The sequence below is a fragment of the Piliocolobus tephrosceles genome, chromosome 18 (assembly GCF_002776525.5).
Source record: "Piliocolobus tephrosceles isolate RC106 chromosome 18, ASM277652v3, whole genome shotgun sequence".
Classification (NCBI taxonomy): domain Eukaryota; kingdom Metazoa; phylum Chordata; class Mammalia; order Primates; family Cercopithecidae; genus Piliocolobus; species Piliocolobus tephrosceles.
Window position 1 is genome coordinate 70,447,774 of NC_045451.1, and position 27,006 is coordinate 70,474,779.

The 27,006-nt window shown below is 40.6% G+C and overlaps 1 protein-coding gene across 2 annotated transcripts in view; it reads left to right on the forward strand.

Annotated features, from left to right (window-relative positions):
• The first annotated feature begins 9,970 nt into the window (after window positions 1-9,970).
• The window catches only part of VAPA (VAMP associated protein A), a 41,982-nt gene continuing 24,946 nt past the window's right edge, over window positions 9,971-27,006 (forward strand). Inside the window, exon 1 of one of the 2 annotated variants that reach the window (XM_023228377.2) lies at window positions 9,971-10,340. In XM_023228377.2, the coding sequence (XP_023084145.1) occupies window positions 10,262-10,340 (79 nt within the window). In that variant the 5' untranslated portion in view covers window positions 9,971-10,261. The remainder of the gene's footprint in view (window positions 10,341-27,006) is intronic. The other variant, XM_023228376.2, reaches the window with a different exon arrangement.

The following is a 27,006-nucleotide window of genomic DNA, read 5'->3' on the forward strand; positions in this document are numbered from 1 at the left end:
GCAGTGCATGATCTCTGCTCACTGCAACCTCTGCCTCCCAGGTTCAAGCGATTCTCCTGCCTCAGTTTCTCCAGTAGCTGGGATTACAGGCGTGTGACACCATGCCTAGCTGATTTTTGTAGTTTTAGTAGAGACGAGGTTTCCCCATGTTGGGCAGGCTGGTCTTAAACCCCTGACCTCAGGAGATCCACCTGCCTCGGCTTCCCAAAGTGCTGGGATTACAGGCATGAGCCACTGCACTCCGCCTTTTAATTATTTTTAGTTGACAAATGATAATTGTGTATATTTATTGGGTACAATGTGATTTTTTGATATATGTACACATTAAAAAAAGATTCAATCAAGCTAATTAACACATGCATCACCTCACCAACTTACCATTTTTTTGTTGGAAGAACATTAAAAATCTATTCTTTTAGCAATTTTGAAATATGCAATACATTATTTGTTAACCGTGGTCACCGTGCAGTACAATAGATCACTAAAATGTATTTTTCTAGTCTAATCAAAACTTTGTACACTTTGGTCAACATCTTCCCTTTCCCTACCCCTCTCCTTCCCTACAGCCTCTGTTTCTGCAAGTTCCCTTGCTGAGTTCCCAGACCTAAGCCAATTTTCACAGTCAGAGCTCATGGCTGGAAGAGATTGCCAAGGCCCTATGAGGAAGTAGGCAGCAATGCCATGGCAAAGAAATACCATGATGATTCCGCCAGGACTGTCCCAGAGGGACCTATGGCCATTTACTTGGGTCACTATATGTTGGGGAGGAGGGAATACCAGACCTTGCAAAGATTGTTGGACACAGGGACTCAGTTGACATGAATACCTCGAGATCTGAAATGTCATCCTGCGTGTGTCCCTTCCTCGTCCCACCTTAGAGTCCTGGCTGAAGTAATATGTTTTATATGTGTACAATCAGCCCCTCAGTTGCCACGCATCTACTTAGTGGTCATTTTCTTGGACCCTGGCAGCTGAAATAACACCTTTGGGTCCGGGGTGTGTGGGGTAGGAGCTATCACATTAGGGAAGGCTAAGTAGGAGCCTCTAAAGCTGCCCCCACCCCAGGACCAAAATAGTAAATCAAAGCACTATTGCATCACAGGATTTAATGCCTATTAGAGCCTGAAAGGATACAAGGTGGTGGTCCCTCCTATCACGTCTCCATTTGCTCAGCCAGTCTGACCCTTGCAATGATCTGTTTGTAGAATACCACAAGCCTAACTGAGCTGCTGCCCTACTACGGCTGCCAAACAGAGCAGTATTGTTGCTAAAGCAGATTGTTAAAACCTCAGGTACATGTTATGTGGCCACTGATTTGGCAAATGTGCTCTCTTCTATTCTGAAGAGCAACAGTTTGTATTCCTGTGGAACGGACAACAGCATTAATTTACTGTCTTGCTTCAGGGCGCTGTGAACTTTTCTACCCTCTGTCATCATATAGTATGAAGAAACCCGGACAGTCTGGACATCCTGTGGGACATTACAGTGATCCATTACATGGGTGACATCATGCTGATTGGGCAGAACAAACAAGAGCTAGCCAGCATTCGGGAGGACTTGTTAGGACAGGCACCTACCACTTCAGTAAAGTTTTCAGGGGTCCAGTAATCAGAAGTATGCTGGGATACTTCTTCTAAATTAAAAGATGCATTCTTGCTCTTGCATCTCCTACCAAAAAGAAGGAAACACAGAGACCAGTAGGTCACCTGGACCGAAGCTGTATTCCTAGCCTGGAATGTGGCAAGCAAAGACAGATGAGAAAAACTGCAGGGGAAGGAGTTGGAGGGAGCTAGCAATGGGGTCTAAGGTTGATTTAAACCCACTGCCAAAAAGAATAGATCCATCATAAGTCTGAAACTAGTAAAATGGTGTCTGAGGAGGTCAGAGCACAGACTACAGACAAAAGAATTAAAAATATGCTTGTTTTAAAGGCTAGTCTTGGAAACACATAGCTTCTGGGGGAGAAAAAGCAAAGCCAAAAAAAAAAAAAAAAAAAAAGAAGGGAATTTGTCAACACCAAAAACTGCATACGCTCTTACCTTTTGAACTACAAGTCCCATTTCTAGGAATCTACTCTTTAGATCTACCTCCAACAATATGAAAATACATATGCACAAGGTTATTCATTGCTAACCACAAAGACTTGCAGTGGGGTGGGCATGAAACAGGAATATTTTCACCTTGCCTTCATCTGCTGAACTGACCAATCTATAAACCAAGCTTGGGCTCTTTCCTCTTCTTCCATCTGGTTGTACAGAACCCTCCATGAGGACATGGGTGTGAGCCTGAGGTAGGGAGCTGGGGTAACCACTGTGGGTGATATAGGGTTTGGGCAACTTGCTCATTGATTGCTAATTGCAAGATATTAGAGACAGCCTAAATGCCTATGCACGGAAAAGTGGTTGAATAACATCCCCCGAGTGAAGTACTATGCAGCTGTAAGAACAAGGAAGTGCTCTATGACCCGTTACAGAGTGAAACTAGCATAATTAGCAAATATCCCATATCTAGGATGTATTAAGTGAAAAAAACAAACCACCAAAAGAGCATAATATTCTGCCCTTCAATTAAAAATGATCATTTTACAGCTTAGGCAACATGGGGAGACCTGTCTCTGCAAAAAATTAAAAAGTTAGCCTGGCGTGGTGGCACAGCCCTGTGGTTCCATCTACTCGGGGGGCCAAGACAGGAGGAATGCTTGAGCTCAGGAGGTTGAGGCTGCAGTGAGCTGTGTTCATGTGACTGCACTCCATCCGGGCAACCTTGTCTCAAAAACAAAAGTGCATTATATAAGAAAATATACATACATCTGCTCATTTGTGCCAAAGAGTAAATTAGGAGCTGAAATTGGTTGCCTACAGGTGTTGGGTGATAACAGAGGGGAAATAACAGTATTGCTGAGAATGGGGTCACAGGAATCGGGAGAGATACTTTGCAAACCATGTTCATACTTAGAACCATGCTATTTTTTACTCTTAGAGCTGCGTTAATGCTTCACAAACTCCCAAAATAAGTGGTTAAAACAACGGGGATGGGACAAAATGGAATGCTAAACGTAATAAATGAATTTACTACAATTGTATTACGAATGGATTACATAACCACACTGAAGGGGTGGGAGAGAAAAGCATTAGCCAAAGTTCCTTCGGAAAACAGTATTTTGATTGTATATTGTAAAGGAAAAGGCAAAATGAACTAGACACAAATATTGTACTCTAGTTTCCGATCTGTTTTTCACAGGGGTATGCAAGAAAGAGACCCCTTCATCTGCATATTATGATTCAGCAGATCAGTAAATTTATGGAAGGTGATGAGCCTCAAATGTTATTAAGAACATCATAAGGAAGAGAAACTATATTTCCAGTTCATTTAGTGGAAGTGGATCATCGTAAAGGTCTTCCTCCTCATGGTCTTTACGTTGAGTGGGCTGAGGAGGAAGACAAGGGAGGAGTTGGTCTTGCTGTCTCGGGGGTGGCAGAGGTGGGAGAAAATTCCCATATAAATGGACCCACACAGTTCAAACCCATGTTGTTCGAGAATTAACTGTCATTCAAAATAAAAATTAGAAAACCATAAATGTATGTTGAGCAGCTTCTGTGTCTCAGGCCCTGTTGCAGATGCGAGAGATATGCCAGTGAACAGCATGAGGCATGAGGCCCCTGCTCTCATGGGGTTTACATTAACTCATGAGTCTCATGCTAATCACTCACCATTTGTAATGAAGACAATGAGAATATTACCCTGTACAGATTGAATTATTCTGACTGAAGGTTTACATCATTTACAGTGACCCTTGGCTTCTGTCTTAATGATGTCACAAAAGAAAATGTAGAATCAGGGACCAGACATTGTTAACTACACCGCTGAACAGCTCTGGAATTTATATGCTCATTTCCAAAAGTACATAGTTACTAAGTCTTCTTGGTGGGCACAATATAATTTCAGCTTAATGCATTTTTTCTGAACTTGAACTATGCTAAGATTGATGTATGATAAGCCACACCTGATAATTGCCCTTTCTATGTTAAGTCTAGAAACTTCAAGAATGATCCATACACATTTAATGAAATCTATGACTTGTATCTGAATTGTGATTTCATTTCCATTATTTAGCTTTACAATTCTTCAAAATCCACAATTCTATTGATCTTTGACCAGATTAAAAATAGGAACAATGAGAGTTGCTATGGCCATGGGCTCAGTTCGTTTATCCCAGTTGTGTATGATCACCTTCCCCTGCGAGGAAACTGGGCGAGGGGTGAGCCTGGTGGTTCAGTCCTCTGGAGACCTGATGCGTGTTGGGCTTTTTCTTTTTGCCAGCATGCTCTGGCATTGGCAAACAAATCATTTAGAGGGAGCTGAGAAGAGATAAACGGAATCTGAGGAAAGTAGACGATGTGTGAGTTTTCCAAGCATTCAAGAATGTTTATCACAGCTGTAAGGTCAAGTACAATGTTGTGAGCCACTAAGGTGGATACTTTAAGTCTTCAGGGTTTTCTCATTCCAAAAAAGAGCCTAGCTACAAAGGAGTGGCTTCTGCAATATAGTAAGGCAATCCTGGAGGAAGTAGGCATGGGGATAACTGAGCCATCCATGTTATTAACCATGGCCTCCTTTCCTACCCACCTCTCTGGCCACTTTTCTTCCATCCAAGCTAACTCATTCTACGTAATGAGATATTTGAAAGCTGCAGTTTCCCAAGAAGCAGTGGGAGGCTCTGGTCATTTCTCTGTCTTTATTAGGTGACCTCCTACATGCTCGTGACCATTCATGTTCAAGACTTGGAGGTTCAGTTTTTAGCGCAGAACTGCTGCTGCTTCTGAGTTCCCACCAGAACATTCTATTGCTTATTTTTTTTTTTGATGGAGTCTTGCTCTGTCACCTGGCTGGAGTGCAGTGGTGTGATCTTGGCTCACTGCAACCCCTGACTCCCTGGTTCAAGTGATTCTCCTGCGTCAGCCTCCTGAGTAGCTGGGATTACAGGCACGTGCCACCACGCCCAGCTAATTTTTGTATTTTTAGTAGAGACAGGGTTTCACCATGTTGGCCAGGATGGTCTTGATTTCCTGACCTCGTGATCCACCTGCCACAGCCTCCCAAAGTGCTGGGATTACAGGCGTGATCCACCGCGCCCAGCCAAGAACATTCTATTGCTTATTTAACGTTTCCTCATGAATGTCTCAAAGGCATCTTACATCAAACTGGCTTAGTGATCTTTCCTTCCCTGCACCCCAACATCAGAATCTGGTCCTTTGTCTCTGTGACTGGTACCATCATTCATTCACCTGTACACACCAGAAGAAGGGGAGTGATTTCTCACTCTCTCACTTTCTCTTACTACCCCTGTATCTAATCAATAGCTGATTGGTTATTGATTCTACCACCTAAATATCTCTCAAATCCTTTCGTACTTTCTCCAACTCCACCGTGTCTACCTTAGCCCAAACTACCATTCTCGGCAATACCATCCTCTGTAACACCATCTTCTGTCTTCTGAATCATAGCACTAATCTAAACAGTTCTCCCCATATTCCCTCCTACTCCCTCTAATCCACCACATTGTAGTCAAGAGAACTTTAAAGAATTGCTCACAATGACTATTGTTTAAACCCTTTGATGGTTTCCTATTTTCTTATGATAAAGACTCAAATACTTAATATGGCCTAAAATAATCTGCATAATCCAGTTTTTCAGCCTCATCTCCTGCTACTCACTACCCACTTTATTCACCGTAACACATCAGCCTTTCTTCTACAATTTGCAATGAGCCACGCTCATGTCAACCTGGCCTTTGCATATGCTGTTCCCTTTTCCTGGATATCCAGATATCCTTCAGGAGATATTTCTTATTACTCCCTGAAGGAGACAATCTTCAAACCTGCAACTCAGTTCCCACAGGTTACTCTCCCAGTACCCTAGACCTCTCATTCCTAGTGTTTACCACAATTCAAATAAAATAATTGTATAGTTATTTCACATTTGTCTCTCACTCTTGAATGTAAGCCTATAAGGGTAGGAACCATGTCTATCAGCTTATGTCTAATCACCAGTACCTGCCACAGTGCTGGGCACACAGCAGCAATTTAACATTTAATATTAATAAGGTAACAGTGCTGGAATCAGGCACTGCTATAAACTCTTAATGTGTAGGAACTCATTGAATCCTGGTAACAAACCTAGAATGTAGGTATTCTTCTTCTTCTCATTTTACAGATGTAAAACAGGCACAGAGAGGTGAAGTAAGCTGCAAATATCACACAGTGGAAAATGGAACTTGAACCTAGCAGTCTAGATTCAAAGCCTGTGCTTTTAGTTTACTGCCTCAATATTTATTGAAAGCATGCCTGTTTAAATGTTCACTGAAGTGAATTATTCAGAGAATTGCTCATAAACAAATTCATAATTATAGAGCACCTCTACTGTAAAGTTTAACATGTTTAACTATGGAGAAGGAGAGGGATATAAGTACTTTGATACCATCCATACTGGAAACTTAAAATCTTTGCCAAGCCCATAAGACATAACCTGTCCAAAGGTGAATACTACTAGATTCAAATAGGTTGAAACAATATTCAAGGCCTTTGTACTTCTTAGGCTTATGAACATTTGGTTGCTTGATATGCTTGAGTATATATATATATATATATATATATATATACACACACACACACACATATATATACACACACACACACATATATATATATATATATTTGCTAATACTTTAAGGCCTTTCTGTGCTGCATTAACCAATCTAAAAAGAGCAAACAAAATGAACATAGGTACCACGGTTCACTATTCCTAGCTTAAATGTTAAACAATGGATAAGTCAATTACATTTTAAATTGTTGCCTTGACCACTGTGGGTTGTCATTTTATTGTGGCTTTGGAAAGAGCAAAACTGCACAGAATAGAACATTGGGCAACTTCCCCTGCCCACAGTTGAGCTCTATTACTAAGATGAGATGCTGTCATTTGTGTTCTCATTTCCATATTTAACAACAAAAGTGGCACTTGCCAACTGTTATAAAGTTGTTCTGAGTAGGGCGTGATGATGTTTGTAAAGCTTGTAGTGCTGGAAGAAAGGGACTAATAAACACTAAAGCACAAACCACTTAAGTAGTGCACTATTAGATGTGAAGCAGATGATTGAAAATGACTCAGTGATGATTAATCTAATGCTCTAAAATACAAATAGGGGATTCATCCCAGGATGTTTCACATAGTCTTAGAATATCAGAATTTTAAATTCTTATATACTTTAAGACTACACCTACAGGATTTTGAAGCAATATTGAGAACTGAACAAACAGTTGATTCCAATGATAGATGACTCAAATGGGCAGAGATTTCTTAATGATACAGACTGCGAAACTAGAATACATCCAATTCAGGCTTCCCATTAAATCTGTAGTGAATGGGTGATCACTCATCCTCCTGTAGGGGAGTTACTGGGAATGTCCTCCGCATGCTATTCTGCTGGTTGACTGTTTGCACATGGTGGATTCCAAAAGCTTTCTGGTAAGAGAGGTGTCCCTCCAGCTATGGAGGGACCAGATCAGCCTAGGCTAGCTGGCCCACGGAGGAGAGTTCTTAGGCTGGCAAAAAACTGGAGTTTGTGAGGGCCTTTAGGGTTGTCAATTCACAGCTAAACCTATATGGGACACTATCCTTTGGACTGATTGTCAATTTTAGCTTTTTTTCTTTCTTAAACAAAAACAACTTGAACCCCCATTTTAATAAACATACAATTTTTTTTTTGTATTCTACCTTAATGATAATCGACATTTCAAAATAAATTTTGTGAATAGAAAGAAATCACAGTAAAGGTAAATTTAGAATATGCTTCAAACTACTTAAGCACTGTATCCTCCTGCGTCTGGAGTTGATTTGTTCCAGTGGGTTCCTGGTCTCGCTGACTTCAAAAATGAAGCCCTGGACCTTCATCACGGTGAATGTTAGAGCTCTTAAAGATGGCACAAACCCAGGTCAGGCATGGTGGCTCATGCCTGTAATCCCAACACTTCGGGAGGCCCAGGCGGGTGAATCACGAGGTGAAGAGATGGAGACCATCCTGGTTAACATGGTGAAACCCCTTCTCTACTAAAAATATAAAAAAATTAGCCAGGTGTGGTGGCGGACCCCTGTAGTCCCAGCTACTTACGAGGCTTTGGCAGGAGAATGGCATGAACCCAGGAGGTGGAGCTTGCAGTGAGCCAAGATCATGCCACTGCGCTCTAGCCTGGGCGACAGAGGGAGACTCCATCCCCCCCCCCCAAAAAAAAGAAAGAAAAGAAAATATTGCACAAACCCAAAGAGTGAGCAGCAGCAAGATTTATTGTGAAGAGCAAAAGAACAAAGCTTCCACAACTTGGAAAGGGACCCAAGCAGGCTGCCCCTGCAGGCTGGGGTGGACAGTTTTTATTCCCTTATTTGTCCCCGCGAATGTCCTGCTGATTGGTCCACTTTAGGGAGTGCTGACTGGTCCATTTTACAAACCTATAAATAGCTACAGAGCACTGATTGCTGCGTTTTTACTGAGCACTGATTGGTGCATTTTACAAAACTCTAGCTAGCCACAGAATGCTGATTGGTGCATTTCACAATCCTCTTGTAAGACAGAAAAGTTCTCTAAGTCCCCACCAGACCCACAAGTACAGCTGGCTTCACCTCTCACTCCCAGGAACTACGTGGCTGAAGACACATTCCTCCTGGGTGGCACGATCTTCTGTGAATGCCAGGCTAGCGATTCCAGCAGGATGTTCCTGGATGGACTCTGATACCTGGATCCCACATGAAAACTTGGACTTGGTGCCTACATCTAGACTGCTGTTTCGTCTCATTTATTTTCTAGACAAACTGTGCTGCTCCACGGCATTAGCATCAATATATCTTTTGCTTCGTGGAGCTTCCTAGGGATTTAAATTCAAACCATATCATAAAATACAATAAAGGTTTATTTACAGTACATTGGTTTCATTTGACGTTCCTGTACCAGACTACCCTAGCAATCGGCTAAAGTTTTATCAGCAAGTTTGCTGCTGGGATTTTTCTCATTTGGTTCAGTTTACTACAGCCTATCGTAAGTGATGCAGATGGGTTCCGTTTCTAATATGTGAACGTGACAACTGTTTTGGTTTGGGTCCATCATTAATCAAAACTGAAGAAGATTGTTGGGTTCGATGGTGTAGATTTTGACTTTTATTTCTAGCTTCTGTGTGCTTTGTCATATTTCCCCTTGCTTCCTAGACGAGGTGTGTTTCCTTATGACTTTGCATCACTGGAGACAACCCAGGAACCAGGAGAGGCTGGATTGGATACCACAAGGAATGCAGCCCTGCCAACAGAGGGACGGATAGAATTAGAGCAAACGGACACATCCCCCCAGCCTGTTCTGCACAGGGCAGATTTTATTAGTATATTTCTAACATTGGGGCCTCGTTTCAGTCTTCAAAAATTTTTTTTTTTTTAGCGCAAACTAGACGCGCTCTGAGCCAAAATTAGCGTCCGCGAACCCCACCCCATTCGCCTCCAAGGGACCTAGCTCTCCTTGCTGCCCACAAACAGCCGTTACTACAGTTCCCAGCAAGCACCGCGCAGGGCCGCAAAGGGCCAGGCCCTCGGCGAAGGCCCCGCCCCGCAGGAGGCATGCCGGGAGTTGTAGTGAGTGGGCGCTTCCCCACTGCTTCTTGTCCCTTCCACTGGGCATTCCCACTTGGAAGACTGTGAAGCGTTGCCAGAGCAGTTTCTCTAGTTCCGTACTCGGAGCTCAAGGTGACAGAGGACTGCGCCGCCAGCCCTGCGCTGCGCATCGCGTCGGCCCCGCGGACCTTTGCCCCGCCTCCCTCCACACCCGTTCCCTTGACAGCTGGGCTGCGCACGGGGCCGCGGCAAGCCTTGAGGGCGCAGGCGCAGCAGCCCCGCGCCGCGCTTGGCCGGCCTGGAGGGCGGGACGAGCGCTAGTGGCTCCCAGCCGCCGGGGCGCGCACGTAGGCACGCAGAGGCCGTCACGTGGGGCGCCGAGGATCGCGGTGCGCGTGGCCGTGGCGGCTGGTGTGGGGTTGAGTCAGTTGTGAGACCCGGAGCTGCTGACCCAGCGGGTGGCCCACCGAACCGGCGACACAGCGACAGGCGTCAGGGCTCGGGAGCTGCGAGCCTGGCCTCGTCCTAGAGCTCGGCCGAGCCGTCGCCGCCGTCGACCCCCGCCCCCAGTCAGCAAACCGCCGCCGCGGGCGCGCCCCCGCTCTGCGCTGTGTCTCCGATGGCGTCCGCCTCAGGGGCCATGGCGAAGCACGAGCAGATCCTGGTCCTCGACCCGCCCACAGACCTCAAATTCAAAGGTAGGCAGGACGGGGACACCCCAGGGCTGGCTGGGGCGCGCGGAGGGCTGGCGGGCGGCGGGGGGCGGGGAGGGCAACTCGGCCGCCCCGGCCAGAGGGAGCGCCCCCTCCCCCACGCCCCGGCTCCTGCCCTTTCCCGGCTGCTGCCTCGCCGCCGCCTGGGCCGGCCTGCCCCTTGCTCCGGGCTGCTTCATCCCCTCCCGCCCGCCCGCGCTGTGGTGCGCGCGCCGGCCGGGGCGAGGCAGAGGGGAGCCGGGCCCTGGCGCGGCCGCCGCCATCTTGCGGTCCCGCGGGGGCGCCTCCTGGGTGTCCGGTCCCGCCCGAGCCGCTGTCCCCTCGGGCCCGCGTCCCTGGTCCCCGAGGGCGACGGCGTGCTCCGGCGGGGCGTGGGCGGGTGGGCATCCGCGGGCGTGCGCTCTGGGCTGCGGCGGGGAGTGGGCTCTGGAAGTGGCGCAAGCTGCGTCCGTCGCCCGCTCCCGGCTGTCAGCGGCGCGGGGAGGCCAGGGCGCGGCGCGGGACCCCACGGGAGTGAGAGCCGCCCCTCGGCGCCTGCCCGGGCCCGGGGAGAGCTGGGAGCAGCCGGCCCTCGGGCTCCGCGGAGGGCGTCGTTTCTCACCTTTCCGCCCGGTTTAGAACTCGGCCGTCAGGTGTAGGGCGCGCCGGGGAGGCGGAGAAGCCCTGGAGGTGCCTGGCGAGGGCTGCCCGGTGCTGTTGGCACGGACCCAGGCGCGTGCGGGCAGGAGCGGCGCGTCAGCTGCGAACGGAGAGTTGTAGGTTCATAGTAAGCGGGGCTTCTGCCTTCTAGGACATTTCAGTGTGCCACCCGCGTGCTTTTACTTAGCCCTGCAGCTGCGCTCCTCCGCTGAGAAACCTTCAGTGCTGCGGTGCCTGTGACTTTTGCTTTTACGTTTGCCGTTTCCGACAGACCTGAGAAGGCTGGGAAGGTGTGACCCAGCTCTGGAACTTTGTAGGTTTTTCTTTTGTAGCCCTGCCTGTGGTAAGTTTTTAGTCTGACTTGGTGATCCTGGAAGAATCCCAGGGGCTGTTTGGTCCCTTTCCTTGTCGATATGTATTGTACTTTAGGAAAGAGAGGAAAACTGTACAGATTTTTATTTTTTTCTTCTGTGTTCTTAAGGAATACTGAAAGAGTGTGAACATCTAATAGTAGGTTCCTTCCTATCCTCAGTTAAGTATAAAGTTTTGGAAGTCTATGTATTTTGTATTTGAGTGTATTTCAGTTGTTGAATGAGAACAATTGTTGTGAGGTGTATAGCAATTCTAGGGCTAAAAGAAAAAGTTAAATCCTTTATTGTTGTGTAAGGTTGAGTCCAAGAGAAAACCAACTACATTATTTCCATAGGAAAAACTTCAGTTTTAGGAATTTAAAATATGTTCTGGAATTATGAGATTAATATTGCGTAACTACATTGCAAGCTTTTTAGCGCATTTACAACTTTCTTCGAATGGAAGTGTAAGTGAGCTACTTGTTGGGTAAGGATTTGGTTTTAAGACAAGGTGCAGTGAATGTATTTTATTGCAAGTTTATGTAAGTTGTGTGATTTTTTTACGTAGTTTTAGCTGGGGGGAAACCTTTGAGGAATTATGAAAAGCCCTAACTCAGCCGTTATCTTGAGATAATTTAATGTAAGCCTGTATGATGTGCTTTTTAATATTTCGTTTTTATCTTTTGATTGGCCCTGTTTGCAGTGAACATTTCCTCTACTGGATAACTATGTGTAAGTTGCCATTAGGGCAGTTTTAGGCCAGGAAATGTCCACAGTGTGAAGTTTTTTCTCCTTAGAGAAGTTGTTACGTTGCTATAGTAAGAGACTAATAATAGTGGAGAAGCAGGTTTAAAAAAACAAGCAAAAACCCTACACAGTGACTTACTCATATATTTCCTTTTTTGGGGGTATTGGAGAATTACAGCTATGATTATAGAACACGTTGTTCTTGTGTTGCCAGCAAAAATGATAAGACTAGCCAGGGAAACAGAAAAGGTGTATAGATGGTATAACAGAGAGACAACTCTGTCTGAGGAAAGAAGCCCTTTCTCTGCGTGCCCCATCCCTCCCTTAGGAAGTTTTTAAGGAAAAGGCTTGTTTCTCGTTTCAGGGGAGGTTTAGGCCAAGAGAGTGGTTGAGTAAACACACTGCTGTAAGAGGATGCCTGGTACTTAAATGCCCAATAGTTTGTTGTGTGTTTCAGTTTAAAGATGGAGATAATGGGGAGGATTGGGAGGTGACATTTGGTGTCTGGTTCCTTAATATTGTTTTTTTAGTCAAAGGTAAATTGTTTGGCTTGATGGAAACCTTTGTGTATTTAAGTGCACAGCTCAACACCGAGGAGACTCATTTAGAATCTACAATCTACTTGTGCTTAGTTTATGATAGAAAAAAATCGTTTAACTGACTTATCCTAAATCATTCAAAACTTTCTTTTTAAGTGAAGGACTTTTAAAAGACAGTTTTGCAGAATTCTTTGTCATCTTCTGGTAGGTTTATTTTAGTTTTTTTGATTCTGAGTTTGAGATGGTTTCTCCAGGAGTGACTCAGGTAATCATTCTGAGAGTGGATGGTTTTTCTTTTATACACCCAACACAACCATCTTGAAGATGAATTAACAGCATTTTGCAGAATTTTGCAAAAGCAGATACCAACTAGTTCAGTACTACATTTTTCTGCATACCTAGTATTAAAAAAAAAGTTTTATATAATCGTTAACATACAAAACTGCATTTATGATGATGTAATGAATTCTGAAGTAGATCTCTTGTGTTGGTAAAGAAAAAGTAGTAGACACCGCTTTACTTAATTCTGTTTAAACCTTGGAAGTAATTTTACCTGGATTTCAGATTTGAAAGTTGGTATTTTATGTGAAAGATTTTTTTTGTCCTTAAAATTTTTTACATGATAAAATTCCATTTGTAAGTATAACACATTTTATTTTTCTACCTATTAGCAGTTTTTTTGTTTTTTTATTTTTTGAGATGGAGTCTTGCTTTGCTGCAGTGGCTTGATCTTGGCTCACTACAGCCTCTGCCTCCCGGTTCAAGCATGTCTCCTGCCTCAGCCTCCAGAGTAGCTGAAACTATAGGCATGCACTACCATGCCCAGCTAATTTTGAATTTTTTGTAGAGAAGGAGTTTTGCCAGGCTGGCCTCAAACTGCTGACCTCAGGTGATCCACCTGCCTTGGCCTTCCAAAAGTGCTGGGATTACAGGCGTGAGCCATCGCACCTGACCCCTGTTAGCAGTTTTGTAGAGAAGTTTGAAGAAGAAAGTTTATAAAATGCTTAAATAAATTTCAAATATATTCTTCTTAATGATCAGAGAGGAAAATAAACCAAAATCCTTGTGTTGACAGTGGCCCATAACAATAAATCAACAAAGCAAATTAAGCTCTCTGAAGGATCAAGGAACGTGTGGTGTCAACATCAGCTAGTGCATCTTTGCGTAGAAGCATTATTATTAAGAAACAGCACGGGGGAAAAATAGAGAATACTCCTCCTCTGGATGGGTATTTAGCACATTTTTAGGTGTTTCCAGTCAGCTCTTCTGGTTTTCCAGTGGCTATACGAAATGCTTGGGGTAATAGCCCCAAGTCCTCTAAAGACAGGAATGTAATCTTTAATCGTGTTTCTCCATTCCTTAGTTTTTAGGTAACTCTCAATTGCTCACAGAATAAAAGTCAGATTTTTTTTTCAGTAGGACATACGATCTCTTCCATGATGTGCTGCTTCCTCTTGTTAACACCTGTTAATCTGTACACATCCATACTTTCTTCCCTGAGAAAGAAAACCTCTGCTCATACCCAAGGTTCGTTGTTCCTGTGTTTTTGCTGGCTAAGGTAAAATTCCTTATGACTCAGACCATGTTCCATGAGATGTTTTCCCGCAGATTTTCAACCACTGGCTGCATTGTTTTAACATATAAATACCCCAGAGTCTTTCATTTTAAAAACAAATAAACAGACATGTACATCTTTGACCATAACTCCCTCTAGTATATGTCTCTCCCTTTCCTTCATTTCCTGTGCATTCAGACTTTTTGGAAAAAATAGTCCATATTAATTGTTTTTCCAGTTACTCACCTTTTATTCTCTCCTTAGTCCACGGTACTTTTATCCTCACTACTTACTGCTAACTTAATCATTTCCAGTTTTTATCTCACTTGACCTCCCCCTGGCTCTTGACATTACTGACAGTTTCTCTAAAAAAAACCTCAGTTCTTCTGGCTTCTATAATACCATTGTCTTCTCGTTTTCTTCTATGCTCCGTTTGTTGTCTTATTTGTGGCATTTTTCTCAAATGCTCATGTTTCTGAGATTCTGATTTGATTTCATCTATCTCAGTCTGTGAACTTTGTTCATTTCATTGTTTTGAGGTTTTCTCTTTTATCTTCCTTGCCCTTTGCAGGTATTGCTACACCCCCAAATCTGTTTTAATTCACATTTTACAGTCAAGAGCACATACTCAACTTACTATTTAGATTTGAATGTTGCACAGATAATTCTAAACTCAAAATATCTCAAATTTTTTACTACCCAAGCCTACTCGTCTTCCCATATTTTTTATTTTTATTTTTTTCAGACAGGGTCTAGCTCAGTTACTCAACCTGGAGTGCAGTGGCATGCACGTTCTTGGCTCACTGCAGCCGTGATCTCCTGGGCTCAAGTGATCCTCCTGAATAACTAGGACTATAGGTGTATGCTCCCACTCCCAGCTAATTTTTTACGTACGTATGGGGGTCTCGCTATGTTGCCCAGGCTGATCTCGAACTCCTGACCTTCTCCTTCTGCTTTAGCCTCCTGAAGTGCTGGGATTACAGGCCTGAGCCGTTGTACTTGACTTTATTTTTATTTTTTATTTTTATTTTTTAGTGGCATCATGATTACTCACACCAGAAACAATATGCATATCTAATAATTAAAATCCTGTGTTTCTGTTTTCGACATACTTTGACTGTCCCCTTTAATGCGTTTCTACTCCAAATTCATTTATTTTTAAAATTCATTCAATTATGGATCTAATATGATTAGATTTGAGTATCACTATATGTCAGGTATAATGAATAAATATTGAAACTACAGTTGTGAGTGAAATACAAGCCATGTTTTCATGGGGCAGTTCTAACAAGAGAGATACTAATAAAATAATCAGAAGAATAAAGTATACCCCTGAAGAGATATATAGTGCTATGAGAACGTAAAATAAGGGTCTTGGATCAGGCTGTCAGAGTTGAACTAAGATTCCAACAATGAGTAAAAGTTAACCTGGTGAAGAAGAAAGGAAAATGCATGTTCGAATATCCTGTAGCAGGAGGGACCGTGAAACATCTGCTGTACTGAAAGATGTTGGTGTGGCAGTGGTGAAAACAGCCAAGAAGAATGTAGTGCTGGTTTAGTAGGTCAAGTTAGGAGTTTTGTTTTTATCCTAAGCCACTAGGGTTTTTAAGTGAGGGGAGCAGCAGTGAAGGTGAAGGGAATGGAATAACATCACGTTTGCATTAAAAAATAATTCTGGTAGCAAAGTAAAATTATACTAGAGGGGAGAAAGAGATGAATTAGGCAGCTGCAGCAGTCCTGGCAAGTGTTGACCCCTTGAACTGAGGTCATGGTGTTGGAGGTGATGAAAAGTTAGGTTAAATCAGTGATACTTGGTGGTCTCTGTGCACTGAGAGAAAAGGGTATGAATGTCTGAGATTTCTGCCTGTATAACTGGGGAATGGTGCTGTTTGTTTAAGAAACGGTGGCTGTCTGGATGAGGATGAAATGCATCTTATTTGGGGATGTGTGAGAGAGGTGTAGGAGGGAGATCATGGTCTCTTTGGGTATGGTAGATACCTTTAGGTCTTTCAGGATATTAACAAGGAGGTGGATTTGGTTAAATGAGTGTGTTACTTAAGGAAAGGTCTGGGCTTTGGATAATTTCCTTACTTCAGGTGATTACCTTTAATATTTACTAGTCAGGAGACATCTCCTTTTCTTTTTTTTTTTTTTTCTTAAAATGGAGTCTTGCTTTGTCACCCAGGCTGGTGTGCAGTGGTGCAGTCTCAGCTCACTGCAACCTCCACCTCCCGAGTTCAAGCGGTGCTTCTGCCTCAGCCTCCCGAGTAGCTGGGATTACAGGCATGCACTTCCATGCCTGACTAATTTTTGTATTTTTAGTAGAGACGGGGTTTTGCCATGCTGGCCAGGCTGGTCTCCCTGACCTCAGGTTATCCACCCGCCTCTGCCTCCCAGAGTGCTGGGATTACAGGCGTGAGCCGTCATTCCCAGCCTCCTTTTCTTTATTGTCAGCTCTTTACCCTGTCCTCCACAGTGCTGCTAGAACTATGCTTTGAAAAAAGGAGGCTGTTACTGTTAGTCCCTTGGTTAAAGAACTCTAAATGTTTTCCCATTATGTAGTTGAAAAATCCAAAATCCATTGCTTACCTCTCCAGCCTCAGTGTCTACTGTTTTTCTTCTGTCCATAACTTTGGCTATAGGAACCATTTTCCCAAACACTCCAGTCCACTGCAATGCTTTGCACAGGCTCTGCTCAGAATATTGTCCTCCCTCATGTCTGTCAGGCAGCCTCTTACTGTAAGAATCACTTCCTCTTGAAAAGTCGTTGATACTTCTACCAGTCCAAGTTGGTCAGAGCCTTCATGCCACTGTTGAAGCTTGTGCTTACCTGTAATGGTAGTTTCACATTAGATGGTAGCTATGCTTACGTATTCTCCCCTCCCAAACTATACCATGAACTCTGAGTATATACCTGTTTATGTTTGTAGTAACAAGATCTGGCATCATAAAGTGATTGCCCTGTAAGTGCTGATTGAATTAATAAGACTCAGATGATTTCTCCAGTAATTTTTATTTTTTAGTCTTGGATCTTGACTCAGTTGGAGTTTTCACCTGCCTTTACTTCCAGAAAAGGGGTGGTAGGGTCTTTTGTAAAGAGCTGACTAACCTTTATTAAAGGTAGGTTGTTTCATGTTTGTGCTTTTTTCATTTGTAAAGTGAGAGGTAGGACTAGGTGATTTCTTGGGTGTTCTGTCTTTAAAAGTTTGTGTGAATATGTAACAATTGAGTACAAAAAGAAAACGCTATTTTTCTGTGAAGTGGAAAAATGCATATAAAGAATAGGGAAAATTATACTTTGAATCCTTTAAAAAGACTTTATTGTGTGTATTTGAGGTGTACATATAACATGTTATGGGATACATACAGATAGTAAAATGGTTACTTTAGTGAAGCAAATTGACATATCCATCATCTCAACGTAGTTTCTTTTTAGCTTACCTTTACTGAGTGTGTAGTGAAATCTTCTTTGCCTTCCAGATGCTGAAGTTAATATAGGATGGATCTTGCTTTCTTTTGATCATAAAGTTAGTTTTGGGAGAAAATTAAATGTGAGAGAGGACTGTTAACTTGCAAATGCTTGTTTACTGCATTTTATAATGGAAATATGACTTAAATTAAGTTTTAAACATAGGAAAACTTTCATTCATGAGCAGCTTATAATATAAACCTCAGTATGCCTTAATTTAGTAAATTAAATTTAAATATAAATTTAATAATTAACATTTTACCATAATCATACTTCGTTATTTATATATTTTTGTTTGCCTCCGTGTTTGTATTTTTTCACAGCAGTCTTGCTCTTGACACCAGACTGAAGTGCAGTGGTGCTGTCATAGCTCACTGCAGCCTTGAACTCCAGGGCCCAAGCGATCCTTCTGAGTAACTGGGACTACAGGTGCATGCCACTGTGCCCAGTTAATTATTACATATTTTAATTTTTGTAGAGACAGTCTTGCTATTTTGCCTAGGCTGATCTTGAACTCCTGGCCTCAAGCGATCCTTCTGCCTCAGCCTCCCAAAGTGCTGGAATTACAGGCATGAGCCACCATACCTGGCCTGCCTCAGTATTTTTAAAACAAATCCTGGATGATAGCGTAACATTTCATCCCTAGATACTTGAGTTTGCATTTCTAACCAAAAAAGGACATTTTCTTTGCATAATCGTGATACCGTTAACACATAATAAAATTAACAGTAATTCTTTAATATCCTCTAATATTTAGTCTATTACAAAGAACAAAATCACGCTTAAGAGTTTATTAATAAGCAATCTCAATGGCATAGGAAATCAAGTGTACCTGGCCTCACAGGAAGAGGCTGTTTATAATCTAGATTCAAGGCCAGCCAATGTATATGCTGGTGACTGACCAGTCAAAATTTTGATGCCTCACCTTGGAACACAATTATAGATAGATGGTTATAGATTTTAGACCTTCAAGGTCAAATGACCTGGGAGGCAAAAAAGTGGCTAATTTGAAACAGTGGCAAGCAGAAGCAACTAATTGAGAGAAAAAAGGCAGAAAAATGTAGGCAGAGAGGTCTTAATGATCCCAGGAATTAGTTTCTCTTGAATGCAGCCTCTTCTGTGATGCCAGTTATACTTCATTTCCTGTGCCATTGAATTGCTTACGTCTTTGTAATGAACTCTTCAGTATGAGTTTTTTAAAAAATAATATTATTAAATGAAATTGGATTTGATATTTTCTGAAGACATATTTGTGACACATTATAATTTAACATTTCACTTTATAAAAAATAAATTCTGTAATTATTGTTATACATATTGCACTTTGTAATTGTTATTCTGTAACACGTATTTCACTTTATAAAAACAGTCTAAACTGGTGTCTTAAATGTTTATAAAAGAAATCTCCACATCATTTGTGTTGACATATGCATCATTAATGTACCATAGCATACTTAGCTGCTTTTCTCTGGTGTTTGGATGTTCTTTTTTTTTTTTTTTTTTTTGAGACGGAGTCTGGCTCTGTCGCCCAGGCTGGAGTGCGGTGGCCGGATCTCAGCTAACTGCAAGCTCCGCCTCCCAGGTTTACGCCATTCTCCTGCCTCCGCCTCCCAAGTAGCTGGGACTATAGTCGCCCGGCTAGTTTTTTGTATTCTTTTTTTTTTTTATTATTATACTTTAGGTTCTAGGGTACATGTGCATAATGTGCAGGTTTGTTACATATGTATACTTGTGCCATGTTGGTGAGCTGCACCCATCAACTCGTCAGCACCCATCAATTTGTCATTTATATCAGGTATAACTCCCAATGCAATCCCTCTCCCCTCCCCCCCCATGATAGGCCCCGATGTGTGATGTTCCCCTTCCCGAGTCCAAGTGATGTCATTGTTCAGTTCCCATTCTTTAGTAGAGACGGGGTTTCACCGTATTAGTCAGGGTGGTCTCGATCTCCTGACCTTGTGATCCGCCCGTCTCGGCCTCCCAAAGTGCTAGGATTACAGGCTTGAGCCACCACGCCCGGCCTGGATGTTCTTTATAACTAGTTATCACGAATGTTTGATACTGTTCTGAAAATTCAGATTTAAAGGAGTGAGAAGTTTAGTTACATATCTTTCAGCCTTTTAAGGAAATGATTAGATTGAATTACCATTAAAAAGTAGAAATGTTAATTAAAAAAGAATTGTTGCTGTGAGAGGACTTTTAAACGTACATTTATCGTATAATGACAAATTTCTCATGGGCCTGTGTTTTGACAGGTCTTTTGTAGCTGTATGCTTTATGTATGTGTATATATGTGTGAAGCGTATATGAATATGTATATAATTTTAATTCTTGAATGACATGTAGTGACTGTCATACTTTAAAGATATAGGGTGCCTTTGAATCATACAATGTGTTTCCTGTTTAGTTTTTCTTGTGAAAATTTTTTATTTTTTAAAGCCTGTAGGGCAAGAATCTCTTGGTCTTGTTTTCTGAGTACTGTTCCCACTGAGAGAAACCTCACTAACAACAGATCCCCAAAAATTCTGTGGTTCTCAATTTTTTCAGTTTTTTTCTTCCAGGATTTTACAAATAAGACGATTTATAAGCAATTAAGCTACTATGGGTGCATGTTTAAAAGTCCCTTATTATATAAAATGAATGCTAAATATAGAAAATGACAAAAGTATAGATATTATAAAGCCAATAAAAATTACTCAATCTCACAAAATAACCGCTGTTAACATTTTGATAAACTTTTTATAACTATGCTGTGTATAACTCTATATAATCTATATCTTGTATCTTTTTAGTTAAGATTATTGTGATCATTTTTTTCATGTTATGTTTTCCCCTGGCAAGGACTTTAGATCTAAATAATTAAAAAAAAGTTTATTTCAGGTTCTCCAAAAATGTACCTTATTTTCTGTTTCTTCACATCCTACCTATGTGGAGTCCAAAAACTTAAACTTTGCATGTGGACCACTCTTTTCTATTTTAATCCAGATGTTAAAATATTAGTAAGTAGTATGCACTAATTTCATGTTGATTCTTGAACACTAGCATTGTTCTTTTACAAATAAATTACGTTTGTGTACATCTTATTCTTTGGAAGTTTAGAGTGGAGGGACATAAAATTGATTTGAAAATGTTGCAAATCAAAGTGTTCCACTTCTATGTTAAGACTATTGTTTATTTTCTCTGCCTTGTTTTCAAGATTATGTCACCAGGATTGTTTAGGTCAGACTGAGCATTTATGTATCAGAATACCTTAAAAAGCACTCCTAAAATGTTTAAGGTAGTTTTTTTAAAATGTCGATAAAGCTGTGATGGGTTTAAGATTGAATTATCTCCCATCTTTACCATAGGGTAGAAGACGTTCTTTAAGGTAGTAAGTAAAGTTAATCATAATGTCACGTGATTTTAGAGCTGAGAGGAAGCCTTATAGATCATTTTGCCTAGAAATTCTAAAATGCGGTGAGCTGAGATCCGGCCACTGCACTCCAGCCCGGGTGGCAGAGCGAGACTCCGTCTCAAAAAAAAAAAAAGAAATTCTAAAATGAAGGAGGTTAGACTGGGATAGAGAGGTGAAGTGATGTACCCAAGGTCAATCACCTAGGTAATGGTTTTAGCTGTTAAGCCTCTGATTGAACATACTACCTTATGCTTTTTTTTAAAAAGTCATGGTATAACATCAGTAACAGAAATCACCTCTCTCTTCCCCCAGAAGGCTGCCAAAAGAATGGAAAGAAGTGTTTTCATTTTTTATTTAGGTACCTGTTTATGTAAAAGTGATGGATGCGTATTTACACGACCAGAACAATACTACACTGTGTGAAAACGGTGTAAAAGAAGTAAAAGACATGGTCCTTTCCTGTTGGTAACTTTTTCACACTGTAATTTTAGGCTCCCAGAGTGGGAATACTGGTTTATAAAAAGTGATTACATGACTATATTAAGTGGATTTTGGAGAGTTTTCATGATACATTCTGAAACTGTTAGTTGATTGTGTAACATGGATAAACAGGGACAGTGAGGCAATTTCAGTAATTAAAGCCCGTAGAGGCTTAAATAAAATAGTGCAGTCTTGCTTTTCCATTAATCTCAGGATCCATATTTTTATGATGTTAGTGAGATCTTATAAAGAGATATGTTTTAGTGCTTCAGTAACTAAATTTTTTAAAATAGAACTGACTCATTTTCTTTTCCAGAAAGTAGTACTCTATTTGTACAACAATATTTATACAAAAATGTTTCTTCAGTACCTACTATGCCAGGCATTGTGTTAGTTGCTGGGGATACAGCAGCTAACGAAACAAAGACCTAGTCTTCATGGAGCTTACCTCAAGTCTGATATTTCAATGTGTTTGAAAAAAATGTATAGTAAAAAATTTGAAATAAGAATGTTTTAGGACTTTCTTGGATGTAAAATGTAAAATATTTTTAGAGTGCTTGATACTTATTTCAGGAAGTGTTCAGTGTTGACCTATGTGACCAAGAAAAATACAGTATTCATTTAGAAAACCTTTTTCATACATGGCTAATTTGACTGCACTTTCATGCTTTATTGCTGCAGAAGTCTACCTGGAATACTTAAGAATTAGAAAATAAATACCGCTAGGTTATACGTTCAAAATGTATGAGAGTTCAGGCCCTAGAGTCAGACCTGGTTTGACTTCCCGCTTTCATTGCTTTGAGTTGTATGACCTTGGACTAGTGTTTACCTTCTGAGTTGAATCGTCTGTAAACTTGGTATATTAAAATATAATGAAAGTATCTACTTCATGGACTTTGTGAGAGTTACATAACATAGTTTGTACAAAGTTATTGATACATGAGTGCCCAATAAATACTAGCTAGTCCCTTAGTATTCTGTGTACTATATAGTATTAATATATGTTTTGTATATATGATTATGTTAACATGATGCCACAGATACTCAGCAGCATAACCCTTATGTAACTGGGAAACAGTTCAGTCAGTGATACAACTTAATTAGCTAAAACCTGTTGGAAACATCGAAGGTAGTCATCACCTGCCTTGCCGTGGCTACGTTGTTTGTGTATTTGAGCAGAGCACCCAGCTTTCCTCATTAGTCTGCACTGCGTAGCCAAGAATTTACAAAGACCTTGTCAAGAACTGTGAAGGGACTGAAAATTTCACCTGCTGCAGTTTTGTAGATGTTGGTAGAAGATGTGAGATTTCCTGAGTTAGACAACGGACATAATTTTTCATGGCACTGCAAGTGGAATGGGATTTATATTTGTGTTGGTTTTCCTTGCCCTCCTCAAGTTCCATGGAGGTGACAGAGGTGTTCAGGTAGATACTACTCACATAATGAGTTTGCATCGTAACTAGAAACCCTGAACTTAGAGAACCTGAATCTTTCATAGTGGGCTGCACAGAAACCTACCTGACCTTTATTCCAGAAGAAGACCTTATCTTTATTATATTGGCCACTGAACAAACCTGCCCCTCTCCTCAGAAGGGAGGTGGTGTCTTCTAAGACAGTTCACTGGTTAACACATCCTTCAAAAGATAGTCTGGGTAAAAACCCCCAGGACTTCTCCTTGCAAGATGTGCAGAAATGCTAGAGACCCATGCAGAATTGTCTCCGAAACACGCCTCTGAGTAACTAGCCTAAATGGGGTCACAGAGTTCATAAATTAATGTTCATGTACATTGTCTGTTTATTCTTAAGCTACATTTTCGAAGCGTTTTCTGAAATGTTCTGTGTGATATACTCCTGCTTATCCTGTATTAAAATTTTACACTCTTAACAGAAAACAAATACTAAAGTTCATATGCATACTGAGGTGTTCAGGAGTGACTGTACTGATGTCTTCAGCTTGCTTCGATGTGCATCAAAAATTAAGTGGATGTCTGGACAGGGCAGATAGATATGCTGCAAAGTAAATACAGCAAAATGTTGATTGTAGAATGTGAGGAGTGATGTATGAATGTTTATATAGTTATCTCAATTTCTGTGTCAAATTTTTCATAATAAAATGTTGGGGGGAAAGCCAACTGTTCCCCTCTTCCACAATTGATTCTCTTTGCAGCTGAACTGAACTCAGGATTTCAAGATAACTTTGTTATCAGTAGTTCACATCAAAATATGGATGAATGATAACAGTTTTTAAAAACTGTTAGAGTGGTTCTTTTTTTTTTTGGTAGCTCTTCTTAGCTTAGTGTGGGATTCCTTTTAAGACTGGGCAGTTTGGAGAATAAAGGTCTTGCTATTTAAAAGGAAGCCATTGTACTGAATGGTTGCATTTTACATACATGGACTGACTAAAAAGGGTATTTCATGCTGGAAAACCGTTTTTAGGCAAAGGAGGCAGGTCAGTCCCACTTGACTGACTTCTGGGTGAACTGCCTTAAAATTTTCTAGTATTTTTGACATCTCACGTTGCAAGCTTTTTTTAAAACTTATGTTCAGACTTTTTTACTCAGAGGCCACATTTGTGTTTGTGTTACATTTCTGTTTGATTGTAAGAATTTGGGACTAGGAGCAGGATTTTGGCTTAATGGCAGTGACAGCTATAGAGGAGCTGGGACAGAATACTTAGTGGCAGGAAATGGTCAGGCTTCCAAAGAACAACAGCCACATAATTGAAAGGTAGAAGTATTTTAATTGTAGATTTTTTTCAATGTAAGAGTGCAAATACATGTAACTTGTATGCAGTTTTCTTTTTTTATATAGGATAGTTCATTATAAACAGTGACATATCTCTAACATAAGTTTCTATCAGTACTTCTGATTAAAATGGACTAGTTCAAAAATTGTTTCCTAAATGTTAAACTAAGCATTTATATTGGGCAAATGATAGGATTTCCCCATTTATAGGGATTAAGTTTCAGAAATCCTCAAAACATATTTGTTTACTCCGTAAATTGCATCAGATGTTCACTTTGTCATCAAAACTGCTTTTCACTGTTTTTTTAAATTTTTCAAGGTTATGTCAAGGATCAGTTTTTTAAAAAAAAATTGTTGTTTTTCATAAAGAAAAGATATATACAGTTCAAGGAATTATTAAAAATTAAATACTCATGATCACCTCCAGGGTGAGAAATAGAACTTGGCTAGCGTTCGGCAAAGCTCTCCTTTTACCCTTTCCCAGTTACTTCCACTGCAGGATTAACCATTATCCTGACTTTTATGGTAGTCACTTGTTTTTCTTGATGCTTTAATCACCTAAGCCTTACAAAGGATACATTTTCAATTAGTAAAGCAGGAGATTATTGGTTTAATTCAGGGGTTCTTAACTGTAACTTCATACCTCATTTTTATATTTTGTAATGTTCCTATTACTATCCTGAAAAGAAATTCATATATAAAATGACCAATAACATGTAATTAAAAATTACAAAATATATATGCCCTAGCTATAACATAAGGAAAAAAAAAGGAAGTACTTTTATAATGGAATGCTCATTTTAAGTGTAAGTGTTTGGGCATGACTACCCTAGAAGACATAATGAAGTAGTCAAATAGTTGTACCCTACTTAAGTTTGTAGGGACAATAGCCAGATGTTTGTATCTACTTAAGATGAGTACGTTTGGATTTAAGAGAAATAAGGCAAGAGTTATCTGAATAGTACTGACAGTTTTTCTTAACATTGATGAAAGAGCAAAATAAGAATAGACATATAGGTAGATTCATGTGAATGTGTCACCTACAAATGACTGCTGACTAATTCAGATGCGTTGTATTGGTGATTCAGGTATCATGAGTGGCATTGCTATTGGTAGAATAATCTTCTGTAATGGTGAACTCACCTTTTAACATTTTGAAGAAAAGAGTACACATTTTTCCTGTTCACATAATAGATGAATTCTTGGAAAAGAGGTTTTCCACCAATATGAATTTTTGGAGGAGTATTTGAAAATGCGATGCACTGGGAACATAGGACTTCATTGTGTGGGTCTGCATTGCAGAATGTCTACCGTCCTGTTTCCTGCCCCCACCTCCCACCCCAGTAAGTACCACCCAATCATAATGGTGAATGAAAACACCTTGTAAGGGGCAGTATCACCTAAAGGGTTATGTTTGTAGCACTTTCAGTAAGGTATATAACTTCTCTTTTCTGAAGATCTTAAGGTAGATTTCTTCATCAGGCCTTTTAAATCAGCAGCTCCTGGGGGTTACATGATACAACCCCTCTATCCCCGAACCCAGCTCTCCAACCCATTTTACCTTCCATAAAAGTCAGTGTAAAATTTTTGTGAATATTTGCCTATGTATGTTTTTCTGAGGTGTAGAATACGGCTTTCATCAGGTTCTTAAAGGATTCTGTAACTCACAAAAGTGGACCACATATTTCTTCCCATGACCTTTTTAGCTGTTGAATCTGGTTATTCCTTTGCTAATGGTCATCAGTACTTGATAATTTTCCATTTCAAACTAGGAAAGGGGCTCAAACTCTTAACAAATCTGCTGGGAGCAACCCTCATTGAGAGGCTAGGTTAGAGGGATACAATGGAGCAGAAAATCTCAAATTCATTTGTTAGGTGGGTTTATTATAGGTAATTCTACATTTTACTTGCAAGGTTAACATGCCTTGTTAAGAATTTTGTTTTGAATTGGTGGAGTGTATTTCTTTTGATATATTTATCATCATCTTTAGATAATTTATACTTTTATGTCTAGAAATCCCACAATCTGTATTGACAATTTATAATCCCTGGTGGGCAATATCATGAAATGTAAATACTATTTCAGAATTTATACAACTCTTACAGAGTTTGTTGATCAAAACTGACCCACAGTCATTTTAAAAATCAGTTAAAAAATTATTTTACCTTAGCTTGGATAATTGGCACTTTTTAAAATTGGAGAGAATTAAATTAATAAAACATTTAAATACTAAACACTTACATAATTATGTTATGAAAATACATAAACACGTAATTAAAAATAATTAGGTATTCATATTATGGATTAGGATTGTTCAAAATTAAAATTTTGTGACATGTCTTTTTGTCATGTTACTAAGAAATTAGATCTTTATTTTAATCTGTGCTTGCTACTAATGTTAAAGTCCTACTCAAAATAGTCCTATGAAATTTTACATTTTAAAGTGTTTGTAGTAATTATGGATTTGAGAATGTTAAGAAATGAATTTGCCTTTAAGACTAGTTTTATCAGTTCAAAACATATCTCCAGCCAGCCATTTTGTGGATTCCTGTAGTAAAATGGACACATTGGAGTTTTTTGTCTTTACTCTCATACTAGTTTTATGGTGGAGTTGTTAATCAGATGCTTTTCAAAAAGAAAATGCAAGCACTTGGGGTTGAAGAAGCAGCAAGGGGTGTATGTTGTAAATGGAATGATTAGTTTGACCATATAATGAAACAAGCAGTTCAGAA